The sequence below is a fragment of the Quercus robur genome, chromosome 2, assembly GCF_932294415.1.
Source record: "Quercus robur chromosome 2, dhQueRobu3.1, whole genome shotgun sequence".
Taxonomy (NCBI): Eukaryota; Viridiplantae; Streptophyta; class Magnoliopsida; order Fagales; family Fagaceae; genus Quercus; species Quercus robur.
Genome location: NC_065535.1, coordinates 9,051,326 through 9,077,623, shown reverse-complemented (window position 1 = coordinate 9,077,623; position 26,298 = coordinate 9,051,326). Strand labels below are relative to the sequence as shown.

The 26,298-nt window shown below is 39.5% G+C and overlaps 1 protein-coding gene and 1 pseudogene across 1 annotated transcript; both read right to left on the bottom strand.

The window, feature by feature from the left end:
* Window positions 1-2,254: 2,254 nt before the first annotated feature.
* On the bottom strand, window positions 2,255-13,362 carry LOC126694434 (glycosyltransferase BC10-like; annotated as a pseudogene).
* Window positions 13,363-13,478: 116 nt separating this feature from the next.
* LOC126694426 (uncharacterized) lies at window positions 13,479-25,860 on the bottom strand. Its single transcript, XM_050390691.1, has 5 exons — window positions 25,749-25,860; window positions 25,150-25,324; window positions 14,094-14,216; window positions 13,787-13,792; window positions 13,479-13,703 (listed from the first exon to the last, which is right to left on the bottom strand). Exons 1-5 carry the CDS (start codon window positions 25,799-25,801, stop codon window positions 13,479-13,481), a joined length of 582 nt encoding a protein of 193 aa, XP_050246648.1. The 5' UTR covers window positions 25,802-25,860.
* Between the last annotated feature and the right edge of the window lie 438 nt (window positions 25,861-26,298).

The window sequence follows — 26,298 nt, the reverse complement described above, 5'->3', positions numbered from 1 at the left end:
CCCCTCACAATAAACCTACAACACACGATATAATTCACATCAGACCCACTATTCCTCCCCACCACCAAGTCGCGTACATAACACGAAAGTAACCTTTCAAAATATATCAAACCCAAATCTGTAATCTCACCCTTAACCGTGTCATCCACTTGATATTCCAAAGCATGTGGATAATACTCCCACAGGATGGGGAGTTAGGGTGACAAGTTTGTTCTACTGCTGATGGGGATTGTTAGCTTCAATTACCTTAATCGGCTACTATGGTCTTTATTAGGTTGTGTTCTTCTTCATTGACCGTTAGGGAGCCTTGGTTCATGCCCTGGTGCACCCAATAATATATAAATGTGGAAATTGATTCCTCTGCCAAGTAGCCCTACCCTTGAGAAATTATAAGGTCCAGACAAGTGAGGTGATCCACCATTCTACTAAAAGACTTCCATTTGTTTAAAATTGCTAAGTTAAAATTTTTTTAAAACAAAAACTAATTACTGACTCAACAATTTTAAACAAGTGAGAGTTTTTTAGTGGAATGGTGGACAAGTGACGTGGCCCATTAGAATATTGTATAATTTCTCTTACCCTGTTTATGAATGGCCTAGTTAATGCCCTCATCCAAGGTCATTATTAATTATTAATGCTCGTGAGACTGTCCAACATTTTTTATTTTTCAAACCATTATAATGCTTTTTATCACTTGGAACACAATGTCATTGCTCACCACTGAAACAGACACAACACAATGTTTTTTAATAAGGAGGTTTTAGATTTAAAATGATTTTAACAAATTGTATTTTTTTTTCTTCGTTAAAAAAGAGAGGGAAAAACGTTTTCCTTTATTGTAGTTGAGAAAGTCTATGGCTAAAGCTGTAATTGAATTAAGTTGTTTATGAACAACTCAAACTTGGCTTGAGAAAAGTTTACATATATTCATTTGTTTAGTAAACAATTCAAGTTAAAGCCAAAATTTAGGCTCGACTATTAAACAAGCCAAGTTCAAACATTATTATTTGTTTGTGAACAAGTTTATGAACATGAGGCGCAATTTAATTATATATAATATTATATTTCTATACGTAGATTTGTCTAAAAATATACTTAGATAAACTTGAGATTGAATTATATTAGTCTGTAAATAGTTTCATATAATATCAAATTATTATTTCTACTTTATTATAATATAATCAATCTATAAGTCTATTCATAGTAAAATTCCATAAATTTGTAAAAGGGTAACAAATTCTAGTCACTATTTTCTATATATGAGAAAAAAAATAAGTTAATTAATGAAGTAACTTGTGAACAAACTCAAGCCTATTCGACAAGAAGATGAACCTAGTGTGAACATGTAATCTTGTTTGGTAATAAGTTCGAGCTTAGCTTGCATTTGAAATAAAGCTAAAGCTAAAGCTAAATGAATAAGCCTAAAATTCAGCACAAAAAATAAAAAATAAATTAATTGTGAAATTTTTAATACGTGGCTCGGTTTGGCTAGTTTACAGTCTTATTTATGGCATAACAAAATCTCACAACATTTTTATAAAAACGTCATATTGAGTTGTGAATGATCCTCATATAATTTTTATTTCATTTTATTTTGACTCATAATGACCTAACACCTCATCTTGTCATTCTAGATGTTGTGAAATTTTATTGTGTGACCGTTAAATTATTAAAAAAAAAAAAAAAAAAAAAAAAAAAAAAAAAACTCATTGGAGTTTTCATCTTTTGTTTACATGTAAATTGTTGGATGGTCTCTTAGATTTTTCTCACCCTTGAATGGAAAGATTTTTTCAAATTTGGTTCGACATCAAGGCCCACACCTCCTATGAGAAGAGGGAAGAACTCCCCCGGGAAGAGTAAATAAATTCAACAAAATAAGGGACAAATCCCTGATTTTCAGGACATTACTAGGATACAACCAATTATTTTCTTTCTCATTTGGTTGTATAACTTGTTTGTTTCTCCAAAAACAGAAACAAACTGATTTATCCTTGTGGCCAGTGATTTTCTTCAAGGCACACCAACGAAACCTTTCCATCACCTGTACATGCTCTCAGTGCCATGGTACAGCCAAATTATTTTATATCCTTGCGGTAACCATAATCTTCATTTTTTCTTTAATGTTTTGGCCAGACAACTTACTACAAGTACTAAAAAGATAAAAAGTACAAATTCTTCTATGGATTAAACCCAAATGTTATGGCTAGACGACTTGCAATACTAGTACTAAAAGGCTAAAAAGGCACAAATTTTTCTATGGATTAAACCCAAGCAATACTGGGGCTATTCTTAGCAAAGGCTCTAGGGTTCTTGGTTGAAACTTTCTCGCGAAAAGAAAGCAAACTGTAGTTGTGATACGATTGTAAGTACAACTAAAACCATGTCTCACCCGATGCAAAAACGCTTCAGAGACATCCTTCCTCTCAAACTTTGTTGGATGTGAGCCACCTCTGGACCAATCAACCCAAGTAATGCTCCTGTTGGAATTCATGCTCGGTTGAGTTTTGGTCACAAGGGTTGCCAAGTAGTGCTCATCCATATAACATGGAGGCTTGCAATGGTTTTCAAAATTGGGGTATTACGTGACATCTGACACTATCTCTACGGCTAGCTTCCTGTGAACTTCAAACCATTGGTTGCCTTTACCGTAAAGGCTTTACGCCAATCTGACAATGATATTGTTGGCCACAGAGGCAGCTTAATGCATTTGGAGGCCTAAGACGAAAATTGATCATTTTGTTTCAAATACAAAACTACTACTAATTAATGTGAATTACGTAGAATTTTTTTTTTTTTTTAAGAAATTTTATAGACAGAAAAAATTTGACTAAATTTTTCATACTTGTTGATGTGCTAGATTGATAATGGTAAGTAAAACAATGGTGTTAGTAATAAACTTAGATAAAAACTAGTAAAAGTTTGCTAACTAAACTCTTATTATTATTCTTATTTTTTTTTAGAAGTGCAACATTCACAATATTTGAAAGTTCAAATATGTGTATAAACACCCTTGAACGTTTAGACCCCCAAATTACAACTTAACCAATTCAAGCATTATGTCAAACAACTAGTGTGCGGAAAATTAACATAAGCTATAATATGGAATTGGTAAAACTATCTAAACCAAATTAAAATCACAACCCACAGCAGATAATAAAAAGGTAAAGATAAAGAGGAAGGAAGATGCAAACACAAAGACAACACGCGATGTGTTATCGAAGAGGAAACCGAAGCCCTCGGCGTAAAACCTCTCTGCCGCCCTCCAAGCGATAAACAATCCACTAGAAAATATAATTGGGATACATGGACAGCAATAAACCCTCCAAGCCTAATCTATCCAGTGCACCTAAGCCCTCCAAGCTTCTTGCTCCAACGAGGTTGAGTCGAACCTTTTTCTTTTCTAGCTTTCCGGATTCCGCTACTAGACCGTAGCATCAACCAATGAAGATTGGTTCCTTCCTAACTGCTTCCCAGAAATCCAAACAGCCCTCTCACAGTGATGAATATGGTGAGAACAAGGTTTGGTAAAATGCCTCTCAAGGATTTGACAATGGAGAGGAAGAGAGTTGAGGAATTTGAAGAGACTCTAATGTATAGATTGTGGGTGAATCAATCTTGTTTTTCTTTAGGGTTTCTCTCTCAAAATTCTCTCTGGAAGCTCTCTTACATTTGTGGGTAAAAGGGGTATTTATACTGGAGTGGAAGAGGAATGTGAAACGTCAGGATTTACAAAACAGGGGTGGCTCGCGGCTTGACCTCGCGGCTTGACTAAGTCGCGAGATCCAGTCGCGAGATAACCATATGGCCAGTTGTCCTGTTTTGTCCTGTAGTGCTCCAGCTAGCATGACTGTTCATCTTCCGGCATGCTTGGCACGTGTGCTGCATTTGGCGGCTTGCAGCCACGAGTCACCTGCGAGGCCAAGCCGCGAGTCTCTGTTTTCTTGCACACTCTTGAGCAAACTTCACTCTATCTCACTCACTACCCTTACAATAAACCCACCTAAATACAGGGTTACTAAATGCTGAAATACAAGCAAATTTGGCATGGAATAAAACCAATTAGATGGTTGAATAAATTCAACTTTACAATCTCCCCCTTTGGCTATTCCATGACAAAACCCTAAAACAGACTCTAGACTTAACATGTGAGTTGGGAACAGTTGAACAAAACTCACTCACACCTAACTCTAGAAGCTGTGAAGCACTTGAATCATAAGGACCTGAAACACAACAATACACTATGATCATTGTATGCAGAAAAACATGAAATGCATATGAAACAAGCTAAAGGTGATCAAGCAAAGATGAAGAGAAGAATCAAATCTGGCTTGATCAACCAAGTGAACACCACAAGATAGTGATCATAGTGCTCATTCACACTTGGAATGAACACAAGGACATACAAGCTAACAAGCACAAGGCAAGATACTTGTATGCTCAACACTCAACCAATGCATAATACGCAAAGTATATGCATCTAGGAACAATCCTACAAGGGCACAAGAGTGACAGTACATAAATCAAAATGCAAGGTACAAACCATAAAGCCTACAGAATATGCATAAAAACATTAACCCTAAAAGCTTACATAAGCACATGGGTACAAACACTAAATATCCTGAATAACATCAACAAAATGTATAAAAGATTAAACCAAGAGTATAAGTTATGAGTTAGAAACAAGAATACACCAAAACCACAGTGTATCAAACCCATATAAACTTTAAATAGTCCAAAAACATAAACCTATAAGTTTAGAGGATAAGACTTAAGACAAAAGTGAGTATGACAAAAGTATGTATGTACTCCCCCTATCACTATACACACTTCCCTTTGAACTTTCTCCCCCTTACTGAATGCTCTCCCCCTTTTTGGCACAAATAGCTAAAGGCTGTCGTCCAACTTTTGTTGAATAGCGTCTAGCTGATTCTCCATAGTCTCGAGACGCATTTGAACATGGTTGTTTGTGGAGTAGAAAAGTGTCACAATCTCATCAATGCGTTTCTGAATATGCTCAAGTAAATTGCCCACACTAACAGTATGAGGAGCAGTCTGTGCTTGTGGAATACTAGCTTGCGGAACTTCATGAACAGCATGCGAAGTAGATGTGGTATGTGCAAGTGTCTCTGACTCAGGGGCAAATGGAGTAACCGGAGAGATGTGAGCACTCCTTGGTGTTTTAGAGGAGTGACTTCTGCTAGCTTGAAGAGTGTACATGGAAATAGGACGCTGACGGGTCAACATTTTTCCATCTGTGGGAGGAATGATGCCTTCACAAAGAATGAGCTTCATGATGATACTGCAAAATGGAATAATTCCTCTAGCTGCAGTTCGAACCGCGGACTTCCTCAAGGTGTAATAGATGTGAGCACATATATCAATGGGGACTCCTATAATAAGATCACAAAGGAATAGAGCTCTCCCAAGATTGACGAATGTAGTATTGGACAGTGGGTAGAGATTAGTGAACATGATCAACTTCAGTGTGGTCAGCTCTGGTGCAAACTTTGCGGTGCTGATGGATGTTCCTGTATTGGATACTTCATGATCGGATCCTAGGATTTGTAGAATTTCTTGAACCTCTGGAGTTCGATCATCGTACGGAGTTAGATCCACATTCTGAGGTCTAGTGATGCCTAGAAGATCTGCGATGGAGTTTGGGGAAATACCAAACTCTTTTCCTCTGACCCAGAAAATAAGTTCAGCTCCAAGATCAGTTGCATTGGAGAAGCATTCTTTGACCAGTTCATCCATTGGATCATCAAAGTTCCCAAACAAGTTTGCCCAATCTCGTTGCTCAAAGATTCGAGGGATAAAAGTGGTCCCTAAGGTGTTAAACTCCACCACCCGTTCCACTGTAGGAGTTGACTTGTCAAAGATGTTTGAGTAGATGTGTGAGGTAAGCGGAGTTCTAAACCTCTCCTCATTGGGGTCTTGAGATGCTTGTGATGATAGTCGAGTCCTTTTAGCAACTAGTGTCGCTAGATCGTCAGCAACAATGTCTTTACCCCTGGAAGATCGACGAGACATCTGCAAGAGAATAGGCCCACAGCAAATAACCAACAACAGTACCACACAAGATAAATATAAACATGATTCGATGCAAATAGAAGTGAAAAACAGAGATTTCAATACATAAATACAAACTGAAGATAGTGCAGACCCAACCAAACTTCCATCAAAACTAAGGTGCACAATATGAGAGGTGCAGCAAAATGGAGATAGCGCAAAAAGGCATAGAGAGACAAATTCAAACAGAATTGTCAATGAGACAGTTTACCATGACCATGATATGCAAACAAAGATAGCATTCGAACATTAAGAACAGATATTATAAAACATACCACATAAGATATGAACATGGGAAAAATTTTCAAAATGAAGGGTCAGAGCACCCAAACTAGAGCATATGGCTGTGAGACACAACATTCAGAAAAAGAAGTTGTTACAAAGGAATATTTTCAAGATGCCAACATCCACACGTTATGTTAACATAAAAGCACAGTAAACCAATGCCGTAAACCAATTACAACACACAGACAAGTGACATGAGCAAGTCATATAAATACCAAACCCATTTAACAAAAGATTTTCAGAATCAACAACAGGCAAATATCAGAACAATGAAAAGGCACATTATGACCACTCAACATGAAAACGGATGAAAATAACAACAAACATAACAAGTCATACCCAACACACAAAGAGAGGAATGTTACGAACACAATATCAATCCAAATGGTAATAAAAACATTCATGAAATAGGGAAAATAAGATGAGAAAAATAAGACCCATACCTTTTCTTGATGATTTGGATAAGAAATGAAACACCAATGAGGTTTGAAAATGGGTACACGGAGCGTTTGGGAATGAGACAGTTTAGAGAGAAGATGAACAGTCACAAAAGTTCGAGGGAAAAACTAAAAAAGATTTAAAAACTGCCCCTATTTTTGCCAAACACGCGTTTTTCGCGACTTAAGAGAGTCGCCAACAAGTCGCCGGTTCAAGTCGCCAAAACACTCAAAGACAAAAGTTTGAAAAATTTTTCTAAGTGTTTTTCGCTACTGGAAGGTCTACCCGCGAGAGAGTCGCGAGCTGAGCCACAAAAATCTCTGAGTAACCCTCGCGATTGGACCTTCCACTCGCGAACAAGTCACCAAAAATGACCCGCGAAGACGCGACAGAGGCTCGCGACTTGACTTACCTACGACTGAGCCGCCAAAACAAGGCAAAACTGGATTTTTGAAATTTTCAGATTTTTCAAACAAAATACTTTCCAAAAACACCTAAAACACTCAAAAATCTTTTTGTGCTTGAATTAACAAAGATTGAGCATGTGAAAACACATTTCATCAAGTACAATCACACAAATAAATATGGCATTTATTGAACATAAACTTGTGTGTTGTGTGTGGATATCAACAATGAGATAGTTCTTAGTCTAATGTGAAACTTCAATGATTAATTCAACCAAGGCATACACAATTAGCACTAGATCATGTGACCCATCTCAATTATAGAAATATGTATATATGACCTCCCACAAAACTTGATAACATAACTTGGAACTTTACATTTGACTCCACTTTCAATTATAACATTTGATCATTTTGATCTTTTGAGGCAATCACCTCTCATTGTGAGAGTGATATTTGATATTTCACTTTAATGAACAAGCCTTTGGCTTTTTGAATAAACATTCATTTTAATATAATGGTCGCTTACCATTTTTCCTAGTCGAATACTAGAATGTGCGACAGGCTTTTGCAGCTCAATATCTCTTTTCATTTGGAGATTTACATTTGGTGAGCTCTTTTAAGTAAAAACAAAAATAAAGAGTGGGAAGATATATAGACACAAGTCTATGCATGTTTCAAGATCATCATAACCATTCACTAATCATTCATGACAAGTTTGAAGATCTATTTACAACAATCACATAGATTTCAAGATTTCTCCCACAATGATACGAGTGCAAAGAAACAAGCAATGTTCGAAAATGCACAAAGCCATTAGCACAAAGGTACAAGGTAAAACAGGTTTTAAGACAAAAGCTCAACAATGTCAATCAAACATTTTGATTTTCTAATTTTTATGTGATTTTTGGATTTTTGACACTAGAAGAAAAAGATTGATCAAAAACGAAATAAATTAAAAGTATGCACAAGTAGACAAGCAAACCAACCAACAGCAAAAACACCAAGCAAACAAACAAACATCATCACAAAGCACAGGAAGTATTAATGCATGGACATGTTGTAATGCTTATGCATGAGTACCCTTTTTCACCCACATGTCACTTGCGTTTGGGGTGATTTCCTTATAGGATTGGGTACGGGAGTTAGGGCTTTCAAACCTTCGTGAGAAGCTTTCCAAGCAGTTGGTGAATGCACCAATCATCTTCATCACGTTCATCATTCCGGGATCACCATTCTGATCTCTAGATTGTTCACCTGCCCAATTTCTTCTATCATTTCTAGGTCCTCCTGACCTTTGAGGAGTTGCACTATTCTTTGCTCTCAGCTTTTGGCAATTTGGTCGAGTATGCCCTTGATGTCCGCAATAATGACACACATAAGTTGCTCTAGGACCTCTTTGTGGTCGTGGGCGTGACTTGGCACGAGATTCAGACCTGCCCACATACTGATTACAGGGATTCAACAACCGTTTGTTCTCCACATTCTTCTTCTCCTTCATCTTGAGCTTCTCAGCAGTAAGGTCAACTACAACTGGATCTTTAGCTTTTACAAACTTCACTTCTTTAGTGATATTTCCAGATGAGCTACTTCCTCCGGTATATCCCAACCCGGATTTGTCTGAAAAGCTTTTTTGAGATGAAATAACATCATCTAGCTTCTTGGTGGTGACCCTCTCTATTTTAGCATTAGCTTGCACAACCTCTTGCTTAAGAAATCTCACTTTTGTGTAAGTTTCGGACAACTCACCATTCAGTGTTTCTATCTCACATTTGGCATCCCTATATCAGATTAGGAGACTTTTGTAATCCTCCTCTGCCTTCTTCATTTTTCTCACAGCAGCCTTGACCACCCTTGTGTACTCACCCGACTTCTCCAGGAGTGAGTTATAATTCTCTTGAAGATTGGCTGTGCTTTCATCTTCTTCAGCATCTGATTCTTCAACAATTCCCAGTGATTCTTCATCACTATGTTCTCCAAGGTCTCGTACAAGCAGATTCAACTCGTCTGAAGACTCAACATAAGCAATAGTCATAAAAGCTGAGTAGTTCCCCTCTCCATCACAGCTTTCTTCAGATTCTGAGTCAGATGAATCCGAGTCACTCAATGTCGTGGCATACACTTTGCCTTTCGATTTCAAATAATTCAGACATTCCTTCTTAAAGTGTCCATGCCCATTACATTCGAAACAAGTGACACCTTGTGTAGGTTGAGATTCTTTTCCATCTTTCCTTTTGAAGTCCTTTTTCTCCCTTCCTGAACTTTGGAATTTTCCTTTATCACCAAATTTGCCATTATTTTTGAATTTCAAGAATTTTCTGAAATTTTTGACAAGGTATGCAACATCTTTGTCAACCACATCTTCTCCCGATGAATCTTGATCTTCCACCTTCTCATTAATGGTATTAAGAGCAAGAGATTTACTCTTCCATTGATTGGGCAGCGACATCTCATAAGTCTGAAGATAACCAACTAGCTCCTGGACTTTGATGTCATCAAGGTCCTTGCTCTCTTCAATCGCTATCACTTTAGCACGAAAACTTTCCGGCAAAGATCGAAGGATCTTCCTTACAATTTTAGAGTCCTCCGTTTTCTCTCCCAAATTAAACTTGCTGACAACCACCTCATTTAACTTCCCATAGAAAGAGTCAAAGGATTCACCCTCACTCATTTTGAGCTCCTCAAACCGAGTGGTCAGCATTTGCAACTTGGTGTCTTTCACTTTCTTCGTGCCGTCATAGGTGGTTTCCAATATCTCCCATGCTTCTTTGGCAATGGTAATGTGAGAAATCCCATGAAATTCATCTGGAGACACACCACAGAAAATAGCATTGAGGGCTTTACTGTTAGCATTAGATGCAGCGAGTGCTGCCTTATCCCAGTGGATTTGGCTGCCTTAGGTCTGGTCCAACCAATCTCAACAGCATCCCAAACAGATTCATCAATAGAACACAGAAAAGCTCTCATGCGAACCTTCCAAAAAGCATAATTATTACCATCAAAATATGGAGGTGCATTTAGGGATTGAGACCGATCCATCTCAAAAGGGAGTCAAGGATCACACAATGGTATTGAAACCAATAAAAGTGTACCCACCCCGATACCAAATGAAAGTTCAAATATGTGTATAAACACCCTTGAACGTTTAGACCCTCAAATTACAACTTAACCAATTCAAGCATTATGTCAAACAACTAGTGTGCGGAAAATTAACATAAGCTATAATATGAAATTGGTAAAACTATCTAAGCCAAATTAAAATCACAACCCACAGATAAAAAGGCAAAGATAAAGAAGAAGGAAGATGCAAACACAAAGACAACACGCGATGTGTTATCGAAGAGGAAACCGAAGCCCTCGGCGTAAAACCTCTCCGCCGCCCTCCAAGCGATAAACAATCCACTAGAAAATATAGTTGGGATACATGGACAGCAATAGACCCTCCAAGCCTAATCTACCCAGTGCACCTAAGCCCTCCAAGCTTCTTGCTCCAACGAGGTTGCGCCGAACCTTTTTCTTTTCTAGTTTTCCGGATTCCGCTACTAGACCGTAGCATCAACCAATGAAGATTAGTTCCTTCCTAACTGCTTCCCAGAAATTCAAACAACCCTCTCACAGTAATGAATATGATGAGAACAAGATTTGGTAAAATGTCTCTCAAGGATTTGACAATGGAGAGGAAGAGAGTTGAGGAATTTAAAGAGACTCTAATGTATAGATTGTGAGTGAATCAATCTTGTTTTTCTTTAGGGTTTCTCTCTCAAAATTCTCTCTGGAAGCTCTCTTACATTTGTGGGTAAAAGGGGTATTTATACTGGAGAGGGAGAGGAATGTGAAACGTCAGGATTTACAAAACAGGGGTGGCTCGCGGCTTGACCTCGCGGCTTGACTAAGTCGCGAGATCCAGTCGCGAGATAACCGTATGGCCAGTTGTCCTGTTTTGTCCTGTAGTGCTCCAGCTAGCATGACTGTTCATCTTCCGGCATGCTTGGCACGTGTGCTGCGTTTGGCAGCTTGCAGCCGCGAGTCACCCGCGAGTCACCTGCGAGGCCAAGCCGCGAGTCTCTGTTTTCTTGCACACTCTTGAGCAAACTTCACTCTATCTCACTCACTACCCTTACAACAAACCCACCTAAATACAGGGTTACTAAATGCTGAAATACAAGCAAATTTGGCAGGGAATAAAGCCAATTAGATGATTGAATAAATTCAACCTTACAATATTTTTTACAACAAATCCTAGATTTTAAACTGTTTTTTGTTTTCTATTTGAAAATATCATTATAATTATTTTTTTGCCATCAACAATAGGCTGTAACAACTTGCAACTTAGCATTAGTTGTAAAAATGTTATGAAAAATACTGTGGACATTGCATTTTTCTCTATTTTTTTATTTGTTTTTCATCTAGTAAAAAAAAATATTTTATTTATTGATTATAAATAACCATATTAGTTAAAATTTGGAGGCCTTTTTTTTACTTGGGGCTTAGGCGACCGCATTTGTTGCTCCACCATTCAGCCGGCCCTGGTTGGCCACATACGTTTATTGTAACGGCCGCAGCCCATCTTTCTTGGATCATCAATTGAGCCAACAAAACTATGGTTAGAGTTGATCAGGTAGTTGTAAATTGTTGTAAAATTGAATAAAGGAATGCATGTTTCAGAGAGTAACACAAATTTGTCGTTGGAGAAATCAAGTAGGGCATTAGCTAATAGGCGCCTCTTTGCATCAACCACTGTGGCTTGTCCCCATTCCACTTGCTGCAAAATACAGTTTCAGTTAAAATGAATGGAGGAAAAAACTTGGCTTGGTTCATGTCTTGGTAGGTTTTTAATTTGGGATAGGGCAATATAAATTTCTAACCTTGCTTGGTATCCTGCACTTGTAGAACACTGAGGATTCTGGTGGTTCTTCAGTGATGTCTGGTGAAGTATGGAGGTAAATTGAGTAGAGCCCTGCATGTCCCTAAGAACTTTTCCTATAATGGTCCCAAGGGCAATTTTCCTCTAGTTAAGAACATGAATGCCACCTTTCGCGTCCGATTGTAAGGGTATTTTTCAATAGTTGGCACCATTGAGGCTAGCCACATTAACTCCTTATCGCGCATTGAATGTGATAGCTAATTGGGAGCAACCCAATCTCTCAAACCTCTACTTCCATTTGATAATTGAAATGGGTGCAAGGAAGGAGCAGACGAAGAAGAATTGCAAAGAAAATAAGAATATGAAGGCCTGGGTGACTATGGATAAAATGCAGACAGTTAGGGGAAGTAAAACTCATCTGGGGATAGGAATTTCCTAGCACGATTGTTGATGAACATTCCTAGTGTCATTATGAAAAACGCCAGTGACAAACAAAAGAATATGGTGGTTGTGATATGTAAACTCCTTCCTCTTAACTCTTTTAATACGTATGGAAAGTTGTTCTACAAACACAGTGATCTTACACTGCTTCATCTCTTTCTCTAGCTTACAGTATAAGCAAAAGCTCGGAAATAGTTTTCTTCATTTATGCAAAAGGAAGTCTTCAGAAGTGTTTTTAAGCTATGAAGCTAGACAATGGACAGGGTCTAAAAAAGGCTTGATTCGAGCAAGGTTAAGCAAGGGCACATGGGAAGTGCCAGGAATAGTGTGAAGGGTAGAAAGCCTAAAACGTTATGGTATGGAGGAAATAATGGGCCTTGGAGTTCACAAGCTCACATACACGAGAGAAGTAGGGGGGAGAGAGATCATAAATATCACGAGTTTGGTTGCAGAAACGCAGGTTAAAGAGACATATGGATAACTTCCGAGAATTAAAGATCAAGCTTGGAACCCGTTTTACATAAAACACGAGTCTAGAAGAGAAAAAAACAGAGCAGTTTTTCATGTTGATTTTTACCTCTTTTCTTTTTCTTTTCTTAGAGAGAGAAAGAGAGAGACTGCTCAGTTCTATTCTTGACTTTTCACAATCTAGTCTTATTATCAATGAGCAACGCTCCTTAATTATGAGACAGGGGTGTCAGTCCCTTTTAAGGAGCTCTAAAATTTACCACCAAACCAATTACATATAAATTTTCACATTCTTATTTATATCATCTACGGACTCACTCTTCGTATATGCTTCACAACACAGCAAAACAATGAAGGAGGTCTAAAATTGTAAACACCAATGACATTTACCATAGCATCATCTCAAGTATAAACCAACCATTAAGACCCTGTTCCATGAACTTCTGGAAAATCCTCCTCTACAATACAATATGAATAGACTAATTAGTAATTACTGATATATACTTAGATTACATCTGAAACCGAGGTCCAGATTTTTTGCCCTTATGGCTCTTATTTAGCACTGAACTTATTGAGCACAGAACAGCAAAGCTAGCCACTGCACCAGCAACAAATAATTTAGATGTCCATAGCTTCTGATAATTTAACTGGAGACCCTTACTAAGGTATGCCCAAATCCATCGGGCAAGGATATACAGCCCACAAGTTTTCTGGAACTTCTGGATCGAAAATGCCTACACAACAATTCAGCAGGCTCTATTAGCATTGCTAGAAATTAACAATCACAAACAATTATTTGTTCTTAGAAAATGTATACCTGGATCTACAATGATTATATTAAAATAAAATTAAAGTTTTGTGTTCTGGGGTCTTTGTAATTAGTTTTTTTTTTTTTTTTTTTTTAATAACAGTTTTTTTTTTATCTCTCCATAATGCAGCAAAGGAGGTGCCATTTGACATAGAGCTCATTCATTTTTTTTCTCTTTCATTTTGACAAGGTTCACTGATTCAATAAAATTACATATGGAGCTTTTATAAATTCCAGGGAAATTGCAAGGGAACTGAGTCCAAACCTAACGAGTGGCCACAAGAAGCTTTCCTCACTTAGTTTCAAATTTACCCACCTTGCCAGCAAATGCAGCCAAAATGCAACTAAAAGTTTCTAAAGAGGAAGTCCTGCACACTCTTTCACCCACCTTGTCAGCAAATGCATCCAAACTGCTATTAAAAGTTTCTAAAGAGAAGCCCTGCGCACTCTAAGATGAATTTTCGGAATTTCACTTTTTGTCACTATGTATGCTTGCCGAACAATTTGTAATCATTTCAAACATAGATAGTGAAATATTCAAAGGCCCTTCAAATTATTCCACTATAGGGTATAAGTTATTTCAAAATTGCCTAAGACAGAAGGTACAACAGCAACTCCATGGATCACAGGATGCAGGGCGCCCAGGCACCTAGTGAGAATGGACAAAATTTTCCTATCCTCCAACCCACTACAAGGCTATGCAAATGAATATCGTCATGTGCTTTTACTCATATAACTATTAATATTTAATAGTTATTGATAGACCCGATCATATTATCGTCGTCCACAATCATGGACAAGGACGAAGAGGATTCCCAGATTCGTCCAGCCAGTAATGGTCGCCAAACAAGGACGAACAAATACATCCTTGCTCATTAATGAACCGTTATAAAGTAATGATTAGCCTCCATACCGTTGGGAGGATAACCCACCATTAACACCCTACAGAGGCGTTACCAGGAGAGAATAAAGTCACCATTAAGGCTCCACCAACGGCTAGGAGGAGGCACCTGTGTACACGAATATATAGCCATGAAATCCAAAAGAGAGGTACATATACAAAGTAATACTCTAGCTCTTGAATACTAATTTCTTAACATTTCCTTCGCCGATTTTTCTGACTTTGGCATCGAAGGCTTTATGGCAGGCACCACACCGGTGACCCACATCTCTTCTTTTCCTTACTCATTTTTCAGGGTCGGGTTGGCTGAGGACGACTCCAATCTGGACGATCACACTTGACTGACGATTCAGACATCATCAATTTGGCGCCATCTATGGGGACGATTACTATTCAACTTGTGATTTGAGAGTACTATTCCATTTAACTCACAAGTCCAGATGGAATCCAATACTAACCCAGATCCTGCTACATTGGCCCTACAAATTCAGTCACTCGCAGCCACTGTGGAGGAACTTACCAGGCAAAACCAGGAGATGAGGCAACAGCTGCAACAAGAAGACAACCATATAGATGTCAACAGGGATGACAATGAAGATAGCAACAAGAGACGAACCAGCACTCCAGAAGAGGCGAACTCAGATCTCCTCAGGGAGATGAGAAAGGAGATGGACGAATTGAGAAATGCCATCAAAGAAAAGACGGACCAGAGTTTGGAAAGGATAGTCAGGAAGATAGATTCACCTTTCACCGTGGCCGTCCAAGAGTGCCCAGTGCCTTCCAAGTTCCGTCTACCTCAGCTAGAGCCCTTTGACGGGCTGAAAGACCTGCTGGATCACCTAAATACATTCAAGACAACTCTGGGTCTTCAACAACCCCCTGACGAGATTTTGTGTCGCTCTTTTCCCACTACCCTCAAAGGGACAGCCAGGGAGTGGTTCAACAAGTTGCAACGTCATCCATTGATAACTTCGAGTAACTAAACAGTTACTTTGTACGTCATTTTGTCGGTGGGCAACGTCCAAAAAGGACTGCTGACCATTTGCTCACCATCAAACAAGAAAAGAAGGAACCATTGAGGTCTTGCGTAACACGTTTCACCCGAGAAATGCTAAAGGTAGATGAAGCGGACGATAAGGTGCAGCTCACGACCTTCAAGGCAGGGTTGAAGTCCAGAGATTTTGTGGCTTCCTTGGCTAAAAATCCCCCCAAGACGATGGCCGAGGTGTTATTGAAAGAACAAAAGTATATGAACGCTGAAGAAGCTCTGGCAGCCATAGATGGAGCAGAAAAAAGCAAGGAAAAGAAGAAGGAAAAGGAGGACAATCAAAGAAGATAAAAAAGAGATCGAGTTGATCGACGGAATGACGAAGGAAATAGACGGAGGAAGGACATGAACCCTCGTCTAATGAAGTTCACACTATTAGTGATGCCTGTTGACCAGATTCTGACGGAAATAAGAGAATAACCATCTCTTAAATGGCTGAGACCACTCCATTCATCGCCTAGTATGCATGACAAGAGGAAATACTGTCGTTTTCACAAAGACCACAGGCACTATACAGAGGATTGCAGAGATCTGAAGGAGCAGATAGAAGAACTTATACGGAAAGAAAAACTATAGCAATATGTGAAAAGGGGAGATTCCAGCAAATACAGTCAGAAAAATCAGCATGAGGGTTCCCGAAGAGATGAAGACCGCCCACCACCTCGTCCACAGAATACACTAAGGGAAATAAAAACTATCATGAGGGGACCAACCACAGAGGGATCGTTCAAATCCCTCAGAAAGTCACACCAAAGGCAGGTAAACAGTGTTCATAGCCTACCTCCTCTGAAGCAAAGACGGACGAACCAAGACATGTACTTCTCAGAGGAAGATGACAAGGGAGTAAAGCAACCTCATGATGACCCACTAGCCATTATGGTCATGATCAAAGGGTTCAATACATGGAGAGTTCTGGTAGACAATGGGAGCTCAAATGACATTTTCTACCTTCCAGCAATTAAAACTAAACCCTAAAAGGCTTCGTCCTTTCGAGTCCCCCCTCGTTAGTTTCAGTGGAGACAAGGAATACCCCAGGAGGATAGTGACGTTGACAGTCACTGCCGGTTCATACCCCCTCCAGGTAACCAACAAGCACAATTTTCTAGTGGTAGACTCAGCCTCGTCCTACAATGTGATCATAGGACGACTTACCCTCAACCGCTGAAAAGCTGCTACTTTCACGTACTGTTTGAAGGTAAAATTTCCAACAAAATAGGGGGTCGGAGAGATAAAAAGAAACCAGGTGTTGGCAAGAGAGTGTTACCAGGCCATCCTGGCCTTGAAAGAGAACCATACGTGGATAATCGAGGAAAAAACACCAGAGATCGTCAAGAAGCTAGAAACGATAGAGTTGGTTGAAAGAAGTCCCGCGAAGACAACCCAAATAGGGACGAATCTAAGTCCAAGGACGAAGGAAGGGATCATCAACTTTTGGAAAGATAACCTCGATGTATTTGCTGGGAGTCACGAGGATATGCTAGGAATCCCAGCAAGCATCATTCAGTATCGCCTGAATGTTGACCCAGAGAAGAAACCCGTCCAACAGAAAAGAAGAGTCTTTGCCCCTAAACGAAACAAAGCAGTAATGGACGAAGTAAATAAGTTGCTTGCTGTAAATTTTATTCGGGAAGTCCACTATCCTGAGCGGTTGGCCAACATGGTTATGGTAAAAAAATCAAACGGGAAGTGGAGAATGTGTGTCGATTTCACAGATCTAAATCAAGCCTACCCGAAGGACAGTTTTCCCTTGCCCCAGAATTAATCAGCTGGTAGATTCTACTGCCGGACATAAACTTCTCACTTTCATGGACGCATTTTCTGGATATAACTAGATACAAATGGCCGAAGAAGATCAAGAAAAAACTGCTTTTGTCACCAGTCAAGGACTCTACTGCTACAGGGTCATGCCTTTTAGATTGAAGAACGCAGGGGCCACCTATCAAAGGTTGGTGAACCAGATGTTCAAAAAACAGATTAGGAGAAACGTGGAGGTATATGTTGATGATATGCTCGTCAAGAGTAAAGAGGAAGAGGATCACCTGAACGACCTCAAGGAGATGTTCAACACACTCAGACAGTACAACATGAAGCTAAGCCCGTCCAAATGTGCTTTCGGGTTTTCCTCAGGGAAATTCCTCGAGTTTATGGTATCGCAAAGAGGAATTAAAGTAAATCCCGAAAAATTAAGGGCTATCCTCGAAATATCCTCACCAAAGATGACCAAAGAAGTACAATCCCTCATAGGAAGAGTGGCAGCCCTTAACAGGTTCGTCTCTAAGGCAATAGACAAATGCCTTCCTTTCTTCAAGACTTTGAAGAAAGCGTTTGCTTGGACGGAGGAATGCAAAACAGTGTTTCAAGAGTTGACGCACTACTTGAGCAATCCCCCACTCTTAAGTCCGTCCAAAGAAGGCGAAGACTTATTCTTATACTTAGCGGTATTTGTCACGGTAGTTAGTGCAGTTTTGATTAGAGAAGAAAACAAGGTGCAACTCCCTGTGTACTGCATCAACTAGGCTTTCCAAAGTGTTGAGGCATGATATCCACACGTAGAGAAGATCACCTTCGCCTTAATAGTGGCTTTAAGAAAACTTCGTCCGTACTTCCAAGCTAATCCTGTCATAGTGATGATGGACCAGCCCATCAAAAAAGCGATGAACAAACCCGAGACCGTAGGATGAATGGTACAGTGGGCCATCGAACTCAGCTAGTTTAATATAGAATACCATCCACGAATAGCCATAAAAGCTCAGGCATTTGTCCGATTTCATAGCAAAATTCACCACCCCCGAGAATGCAGGCAACCAAAAAGACCTTTAGACAATAAACACTGACAAATCGTCCACTCAGAAAGGAGGCAGAGCGGGCGTTGTTATCACCTCCCCTGAAAAAGACGTTCTCAAGTATGGGGTCTAGCTCAAATTCCCTATAACTAACAACAATGTAGAATACAAGGTCTTGCTAATAAGACTAAGAATAGCTTGAGCACTTGGAGCTGAAAATATCGTGCTTAAAAGCGACTCATAGCTTGTCATAGGGCAAGTTAGAGGAGATTTCGAAGCAAAAGAGACAAAAATGCAAAAATACCTCAAATTGACGAACTAGCTAGTGAGTACCTTTCATCGTGCAAAGTTTGTTTAGATCCCATGGGATCAAAATGCAAAAGCTGATGAGGTAGCACGAAGTGCCTCAGCAGATAACCGAGATAAGATGAATGATTGGAGGCTAGAAGAACAAAACTCCCCTAGCATCATGGAGCTTCAAACTTTCCCTGTGCACACCCGCTCAGGATGGACGAGTCCGATTTTGACGTTCCTTCGAGATGGACGATTACCACCAAACCCTAAAGAAGCCAAAAAGATCTAGAAGCGTGCTGCCCAGTTTACAGTTCTAACCTTACTTGAGATGTATAGAAAAGGAAGAAGCCAGATACATCCTGGAGGAAGTACACAGGGGGTTTTGCGGAGATCACATGGGAGCAAAATCCCTTGTCAGGAAGATCATGAGGGCAGGCTACTTCTGGCCCACGATGCAGCAAGACGCAGCAGATTTTGTGAAGAAGTGTGACAATTGCCAAAGGTATGGAAATGTTCAACGAGTCCAAGGAGAAAAGATGACAACCATTTCCTCGCCCTAGCCGTTCACACAATAAGGGATCGATATTATGGGCCCTCTACCACAGGGAAAGAGACAAATAAAGTTCCTACTCGTCGCAATTGACTACTTCACAAAGTGGGTTGAAACGGAAGCTCTTGCAACTATCACAGAAGCAAAGGTACAAAATTTTGTATGGAAAAATATTGTTTACAGGTTCAGGATACCAAGGACGATCATCTCAGAAAATGGGCGTCAGTTCGACGGTCAGGGGTTCAGGTCATTTTGGTCAAGCTTAAGCATCAAAAACAAGTACTCATCACCAAGACATCCTCAGGTCAATGGACAGACGGAAGTAACCAACTAAACCTTACTCAGGATTATCAAGTCCCGGTTAGTAGAGGCAAAGGGAGCATGGCCCGAAGAATTACCAAGTGTCCTGTGGGCGTACAGGATGACGGCACGAACACCAATAAGAAAGACACCATTCAACCTGACGTATGGTACAGAAGCAGTCATCCCAATCGAAGTAGGGCTCGCTAGCCTCAGGAAGGAGTTCTTTGACGAGCAAAGTAATGACGATCAATTGAAGCAGAACCTGGATTGTCTAGATGAAGTCAGAGACCAAGACTCCCAAAGAATGGCCAAGTACCAGTAGAAGATAGCTGAATACTACAATCAGAAAGTGAAGTTGAAAAGATTCAACATCGGAGATCTCGTCCTTCTGAAGGTGACTCCTACAACAAAAATGCAAGGCAAACTAGGTCCAACTTGGGAAGGGCCCTATAAAGTCGTCCACTATTCATGCTAGGGAAGTTACCATCTAGAAGACTCAGAGGAAAAAAGGCTATCTCATTCATGGAATGTCGAACATCTAAAGAGGTATTATGAAAAGGAGTCATAGCCAGATTGTAAAACATAACTTGATTTCGTGCTTTTTTATGTAATAAGTGATTATTCAAAATTTCCTAAGTTGTTATTTAGCACTTCACAAGTATTATCCAGCAATTCGTGCACTTTAATTATTTCCTTCTTAAAAGACCAAAATGGTCGTCCAAACAAGAAAGACGATAAGATTCCTTAAAAGGATGTACATCATCCCAATCAAAAAGACGATAAGATTCCTTAAAAGGATGTACATCGTCCCGATCAAAAAGACGATATGGTTCCTCAAAAGGAAATACATCGTCCAGAAAAAAAGTCAGTAAAATTCCTCGAATGGAGTCACATCGTCCTGATGAAAGCAATCAAACTTCTTAGTTGCAAAAACATTGCCCAAACGAAAGATTTTTTACAAAGCATCAAACCTTACGTTCAAGTAAAAATGGGGCAAAATCTTCTAAGTCCATAAAAGGACGAGGATAAACAAATATGCCAACAAAATTTTTTTAAGTCCCCGAAGGGAAAAGAAGAACATCCAAAAATAAATCCTAGCAAAACATAAGCAAGAGATATCAACCAACCAGGAAGGTAATGGTAAATCCATATAAAATTAAACTGTTCAAAAAGCCCCAAAAACAAGTAGGGCATCCAAATATCAGGTGTCCAGTAGCCTTAAAACATATAGGCCACCAAAAAAAAAAAAGGGAAACATTGGTAAGGGGCAACAAGTTCAAGCTTAGGAGGCATCGTCATCTTCTTTGTTTGCCTAGGAAGGTTCCGCACCAGTTGATGCTGCAGTCTGGGCTAATGCTGAGGCTGCCTTGTCCTCCTCAATCTCTTTGTCAATAGCTTCAAAATCCAAATCCTCGAGATCCGTGCCAGGGCCGTGCTTAATCAGGTATCTCCGGAGAAGTTCGAAGCCTTTGAAGTACCACTGAAACAGTATAGTGTCATATTCCTCTGTGGTCTGGAAGGCAGTGATGGCCTTAGCCACAGCAACTTTCATTCTTTGAGCAGCTGTTGCAAGGAGTTCGTCCTTTTCCTTCACTGGTTGCCTCTCGGATTCCAGCTGATCTATCAAAACTTTGATCTATTCCTTGGAAGTGTTGAGAGCATCCATAGTAGCGATCAGGTCTTTCCGTAACCCCGAAGCCTCAACCTCCAGCACCTCCACCTTCAAGTTGGCCACGACGGCCTTCTCCTCATTCGCCAAACACTGAGTTGTGATATGCATTGTTTCTCCCAACACCTTACAACGAAAATTCTCATCAAAATCAGTAAACACAGCTAAACGCTTAAGGACGAAGCAAAAAAGGACGAAAATAAGATGGATTAACTGCACGAGCTTGTGAATGTGACGACTTACCATCTCGTGGAAGGATACGCTTGAAATCTCATTCATCTCCCTGGGAGTGAGGAGCTCATTCGCACGGTCCATGGCCATCTCAACATCAGACCAAACACTAGAACCAATCTCCTCTTTTCCTTTATTCACTACCTTCTGCTTCTTCAAAGGATGGACAACCTCCTCAATAAAAACGCTAGGAGAAGCTACCTGACCCTCTTCTAAGTCCAAGGCAAGGGTGGACGAACCTCTCTCCACTGTTTCTTTCTCTTTCTCTTTTTCCTTGTCTATGATCCTTAACCTTCTTTGGCCAATGTTGGAAAGGGGCTCATTCTTCTTCTCCTTAATCTTCTTGTACATCTCCTTGTTAAACTTGGTCATCATCTCTACACTAATGAAAACAGAAAGTTAAGATGAAGAAAAAGTGGATAAGACGATCCCATATGCAAAGGCAACTTACGTTTTCTCTCTTTTTGGTCAAGCGTGCTGAGGACGTAAAGAGAAGGCTCCGGCCCTAAGCAATGACGAACTAACGTACATGGATCAATTAACTCGTCAAAATCATCAATAGTCCTTGAGTACTTGATTGCTGCCTGAACCCACTCCTCAAACTTACTCTCGAGCTCAGGACACTCCTTTACTGCAAAATACAAAACCAAGAAAAGATCAGAAGTAATGACCAATATAAACAAGAAGTTAGAAAAGAAAAAAGCATCTCATGAGGAGCAAACGCGCCAAGCAAAGGGGTTTCCCACCGGCACGGCAACCTAGGGACGTCCCCCCAAAAATTATTAGAAAGAGTCTCCCAACCATCGCCCGACACAAAGAAATATCTAGATTTCCAATAACAAAAGGACAACGGAAGATCAACGATAAGATGCGACTTTCTATCCCAAGGTACAAACTTATAATACCCAAACTCCTTGGATTCTTTCAAACGATAGAGATGGACGAACTCATTTAGCGTGATCATATCTCCGTCGGCAATGGTCGTCCAAATCACCATACAACTTATGACGATTCTCCATGAATTAGGCATAAGCTGCCCTAGTGCAAGGTTTAAGTAGTGAAGAAGCTCTATGATAAATGGATGGATGGGGAATCTGAGGTCGTACGAAAACGCAACCTCGTAAAAACAAACTTCCCCATGAGCAAAGGCGCAAGCCTTCTCACCTTTTCTGGGAAGATGAGCCCTAGTCTCCTCGGGAAACTGGAACCTATCTCTGAACTTGCTAAAGAACTTTACTTTCAAAGAGCATTTTTCCTTAAAGGCATGGAAAGGATGGGCAACGGCCACAGTAGGAGGATGAGAAGACGAAGGCACATGAGAAGGCGCAGAAGTGGCTATGTCTACCCCGACCCCTTCCCCGCCGACGTTAGAAGACGAGCCTCTCTCCAAGTCACCTGACCCCACCTTCGGACCCCATATTTTTCCTCCTTAAGACCCTTCGAACTTATTTAAACCAAACCTGAGATTTACACAATAAAGGGTATAAATCAACCAACACTAAACCTAAGCCACTACCACTAAAAACAAAACCCTCAATCTATGGGTATGAATCACCGGATGAAAACGCACCCAATGGGCTGCTAGAAGATTCTACTAACGCCCCTAATCGGGCAAAAAGAAATGCGATGAAGGGAGAGGTGCGCTTAACTTCAGAGTAACCCACCATTAAAGGAAACAAAACCACTCAAAAAGGGGGAAAGGGAAGCACAGAAAGAAAAAAGGAACTCAAAAGACAGGAATACAAGCGAAATTCAGAAAGGAAAAGAGTGTAAATAAAGGGCATATCTGGAAATTAGGGAAGAAACTGAGAAGACTAAGAGCAAAGTGCACAACTAAGGGAGTAAGAAAAACCAATCACAGAGAGAAGATGAAGAATTGAGAAAAGGAAAGCCAAAAATCAAAAGGTTTTGCCTTGACAAATGCGAGAAACCTGAAAAGGTTTTCACCGAAAACAAGACCCCTCGGCCAATCAAAATCAAGCACATGGCCACGATGTGTGCCACGCCGCCATAAAGCAATCAATGCGAAGTAGAACCCCAAGCACCACAACCGCAAAAAAAAAATAAATAAATAAATAAATAAATAAATCCTTTCGTATTCCTGTGACCGTCCAAAGTGTGGATGACCTCGAAATAGGGGGGGCAACTAAAAGACCCGATCATATCATCGTTGTCCACAGTCATGGACAAGGACGAAGAGGACTCCCAAATTCGTCCAACCAGTAATGGTCGCCAAACAAGGACGAACAAATCCATCCTCGCTCATTAATGAATCGTTATAAAGTAATGATTAGCCTCCATACCGTTGGGAGAATAACCTACCATTAACACCCTGCAGAGGCGTTACCAGGAGAGAATAAAGTCACCATTAAGGCTCCACCAACGGCTAGAAGGAGGCACCTGTGTACACGTATATATAGCCATGAAATCCAAAAGAGAGGTACGTATACAAAGTAATACTCTAGCTCTTGAATACTAATTTCTTAACATTTCCTTTGCCGATTTTTCTGACTTTGGCATTGAAGGCTTTGTGGCAGGCACCACACCGGTGATCCACATCTCTTCTTTTCCCTACTCATTTTTCAAGGTCGGGTTGGCTAAGGACGACTCCAATCAGGACGATCACACTTGACTAGCGATTCAGACATCATCAATTATGTAACTTGTTCAAATGACTTAATGGGTCATATAATTAAAGTATATATGGATAATTAACAGAATTTCAATGAGTTGAAGGAGATTCTTCCAAACCATAGGAAATTTTATCCACAAGAGAAAGGGGAGGAGAGAATAATCAATTATAAAGCAAACGCAAATATGCAGGGAAGATAACACAAGCAAGGTAATCATGTGTGCTTCATTTACTAATATTCCACACACTATTACATGGTGGAGTCCTTAAATGTAAAGGGAAAACTTGATTCCTTCTTTCTATTAAGTGAAAACTTTTTTTTTTTTTTTCTTTTGGGGATAACTAACAAAGTGAAAACTAGAACATTTAGCCACCATTTGACTCTTACATGGTGGAGTCCTTAAATGTAAGGGAAAACTTGATTCCTTCTTTCTATTAAGTGAAAACCTTTTTTTTTTTTTTTTTTTTGATAAACTAATAAAGTGAAAACTAGAACATTTAGCCACCGCTTGAGAAGCGTGTTGTTCACGAGACCTACAAGTACCGTATTCAAAAACTTTTTCTTTAAAATTGGGTCCCACAGCACTATTCATGCATTTAAAAATTATTTTCCTACAGTATTTTCAGTTTTCCCTTAATGGCAAGGCCCTTTCATGGCAAGGGTTGACTAATCTTTGTAAAAAATTGACTCAAAATAAAGATCAATTCCATAGTAAAAAAGGTATCTTTAAGCAAATCTAGCATTTTTCCAATAAGGAGATAATAAGTATATGATATTATAATGACTTTATTTGTCTTTATGTTAAAAAATAAATAAATAAAAAGAGAGAGAGAGAGAGGAAATTAACTTTACCCCTTTCAAGATATATGGGAACTACCTAACTAAAACATGTATATTCAAGCTAATATGTGTTGATGTATAGCCATGGGAAATGCTGGTGTTGAAACAAGCAAAAGTTACCTTTGGTAGCTTATCTTGCTCAGCCAGATGCTCCACATGAAGCCTCACATTTGATGCAGCAGGAATCCATACGCTACGATCAAATCCAGAGTATACTTCTGCAACTATGTCAAACAAAGTTTCAGCTCCATTTTCTATAGCTTTCCAGATGGAAGTTTCTCTACTTCTGCGGTTTCTGAATATGCCATGTCAGGATTTGGCAGACAATATTGTTACATGGGATTTGGAAATATTTTCTTGAAAATTAAAAAAACTGTCAATACTTTTATTTCAATTTCCAAGAAAATTTTTTCCAAAAATGAAAATTATTGTGTGTGTCATTAGAGCACACGTTACCAAAATCCTTTTTGTTGCATATAGTGTAAATCTTAGATGTAAGAAGAAGAAGCTAACAGAAGTCAAACTCTTGGGCCCGACAATACCGATAATAAAAAAGTTATTGCAGATAAAGGTGAAAGGGAAATTCTTTTTTTTTTTTTTTGGTTTGGGGGAGTGTTGTTTACCTGCAAAGGAGTCATTGTCTAAGATCCCATGATGGGTAAAAAGTTTGTAGGAAATTTAGCTTAAATTAGGAAAGTGAGAAAATGACATGCGCACACTTGAGATATCCACAAAGCATGTGCTTTGGCCACAGGTTAACTCTCCCATGCATGGGAATCAAAGTGTGTGGGGGAAAGCTCCATGAATTTGTAAGTTGTTTGGAAGTATTGCTGCATAAACAAGCAAACAAAATCTTCACCAATCTTTAAGGTTTTTAGAAACAGCAATTACAATTACATGCATAGAAACACTCAAATAATTAAACCATTGTATTATTATTATTGGTAAAGTATGAGTATCTATATGTCTGATTGATTTATGTATTAATTTATCATGTGTTAGTTGTGCCATTTTTGGTAATTAAGGTATGCTAGTTTCTAGGAGAATAGCCGAAATAGTTACTCCATATAATAGATTTAGTACATATGGAGTTTGCAAATCCACTTCATGAGTTTTAGACAGAAGGGGAGGGGAACTGATAATTTACGATGACCCACCATGTACAAATGTGAAGGATGTAGTAATGACTTTCTTTTCTTTTTTTACCAAACCTTGTCTCAGTGTCAATAAGACACAGGAACTGCACTCAAAATAGTGCTGTTTAATGCA

Bases quoted from the DNA above. Each gene is read 5' to 3' on its own strand.
- LOC126694426 (XM_050390691.1), bottom strand. From the start codon at position 25,801: ATGCATGGGAGAGTTAACCTGTGGCCAAAGCACATGCTTTGTGGATAT. The intron at 25,325-25,748 runs GTGTGCGCATGT...TGGCATATTCAG, and splicing joins ATGCTTTGTGGATATCTCAA to AAACCGCAGAAGTAGAGAAA. The intron at 14,217-25,149 runs GTAACTTTTGCT...TAGAGTGCGCAG, and splicing joins AGCAAGATAAGCTACCAAAG to GGCTTCTCTTTAGAAACTTT.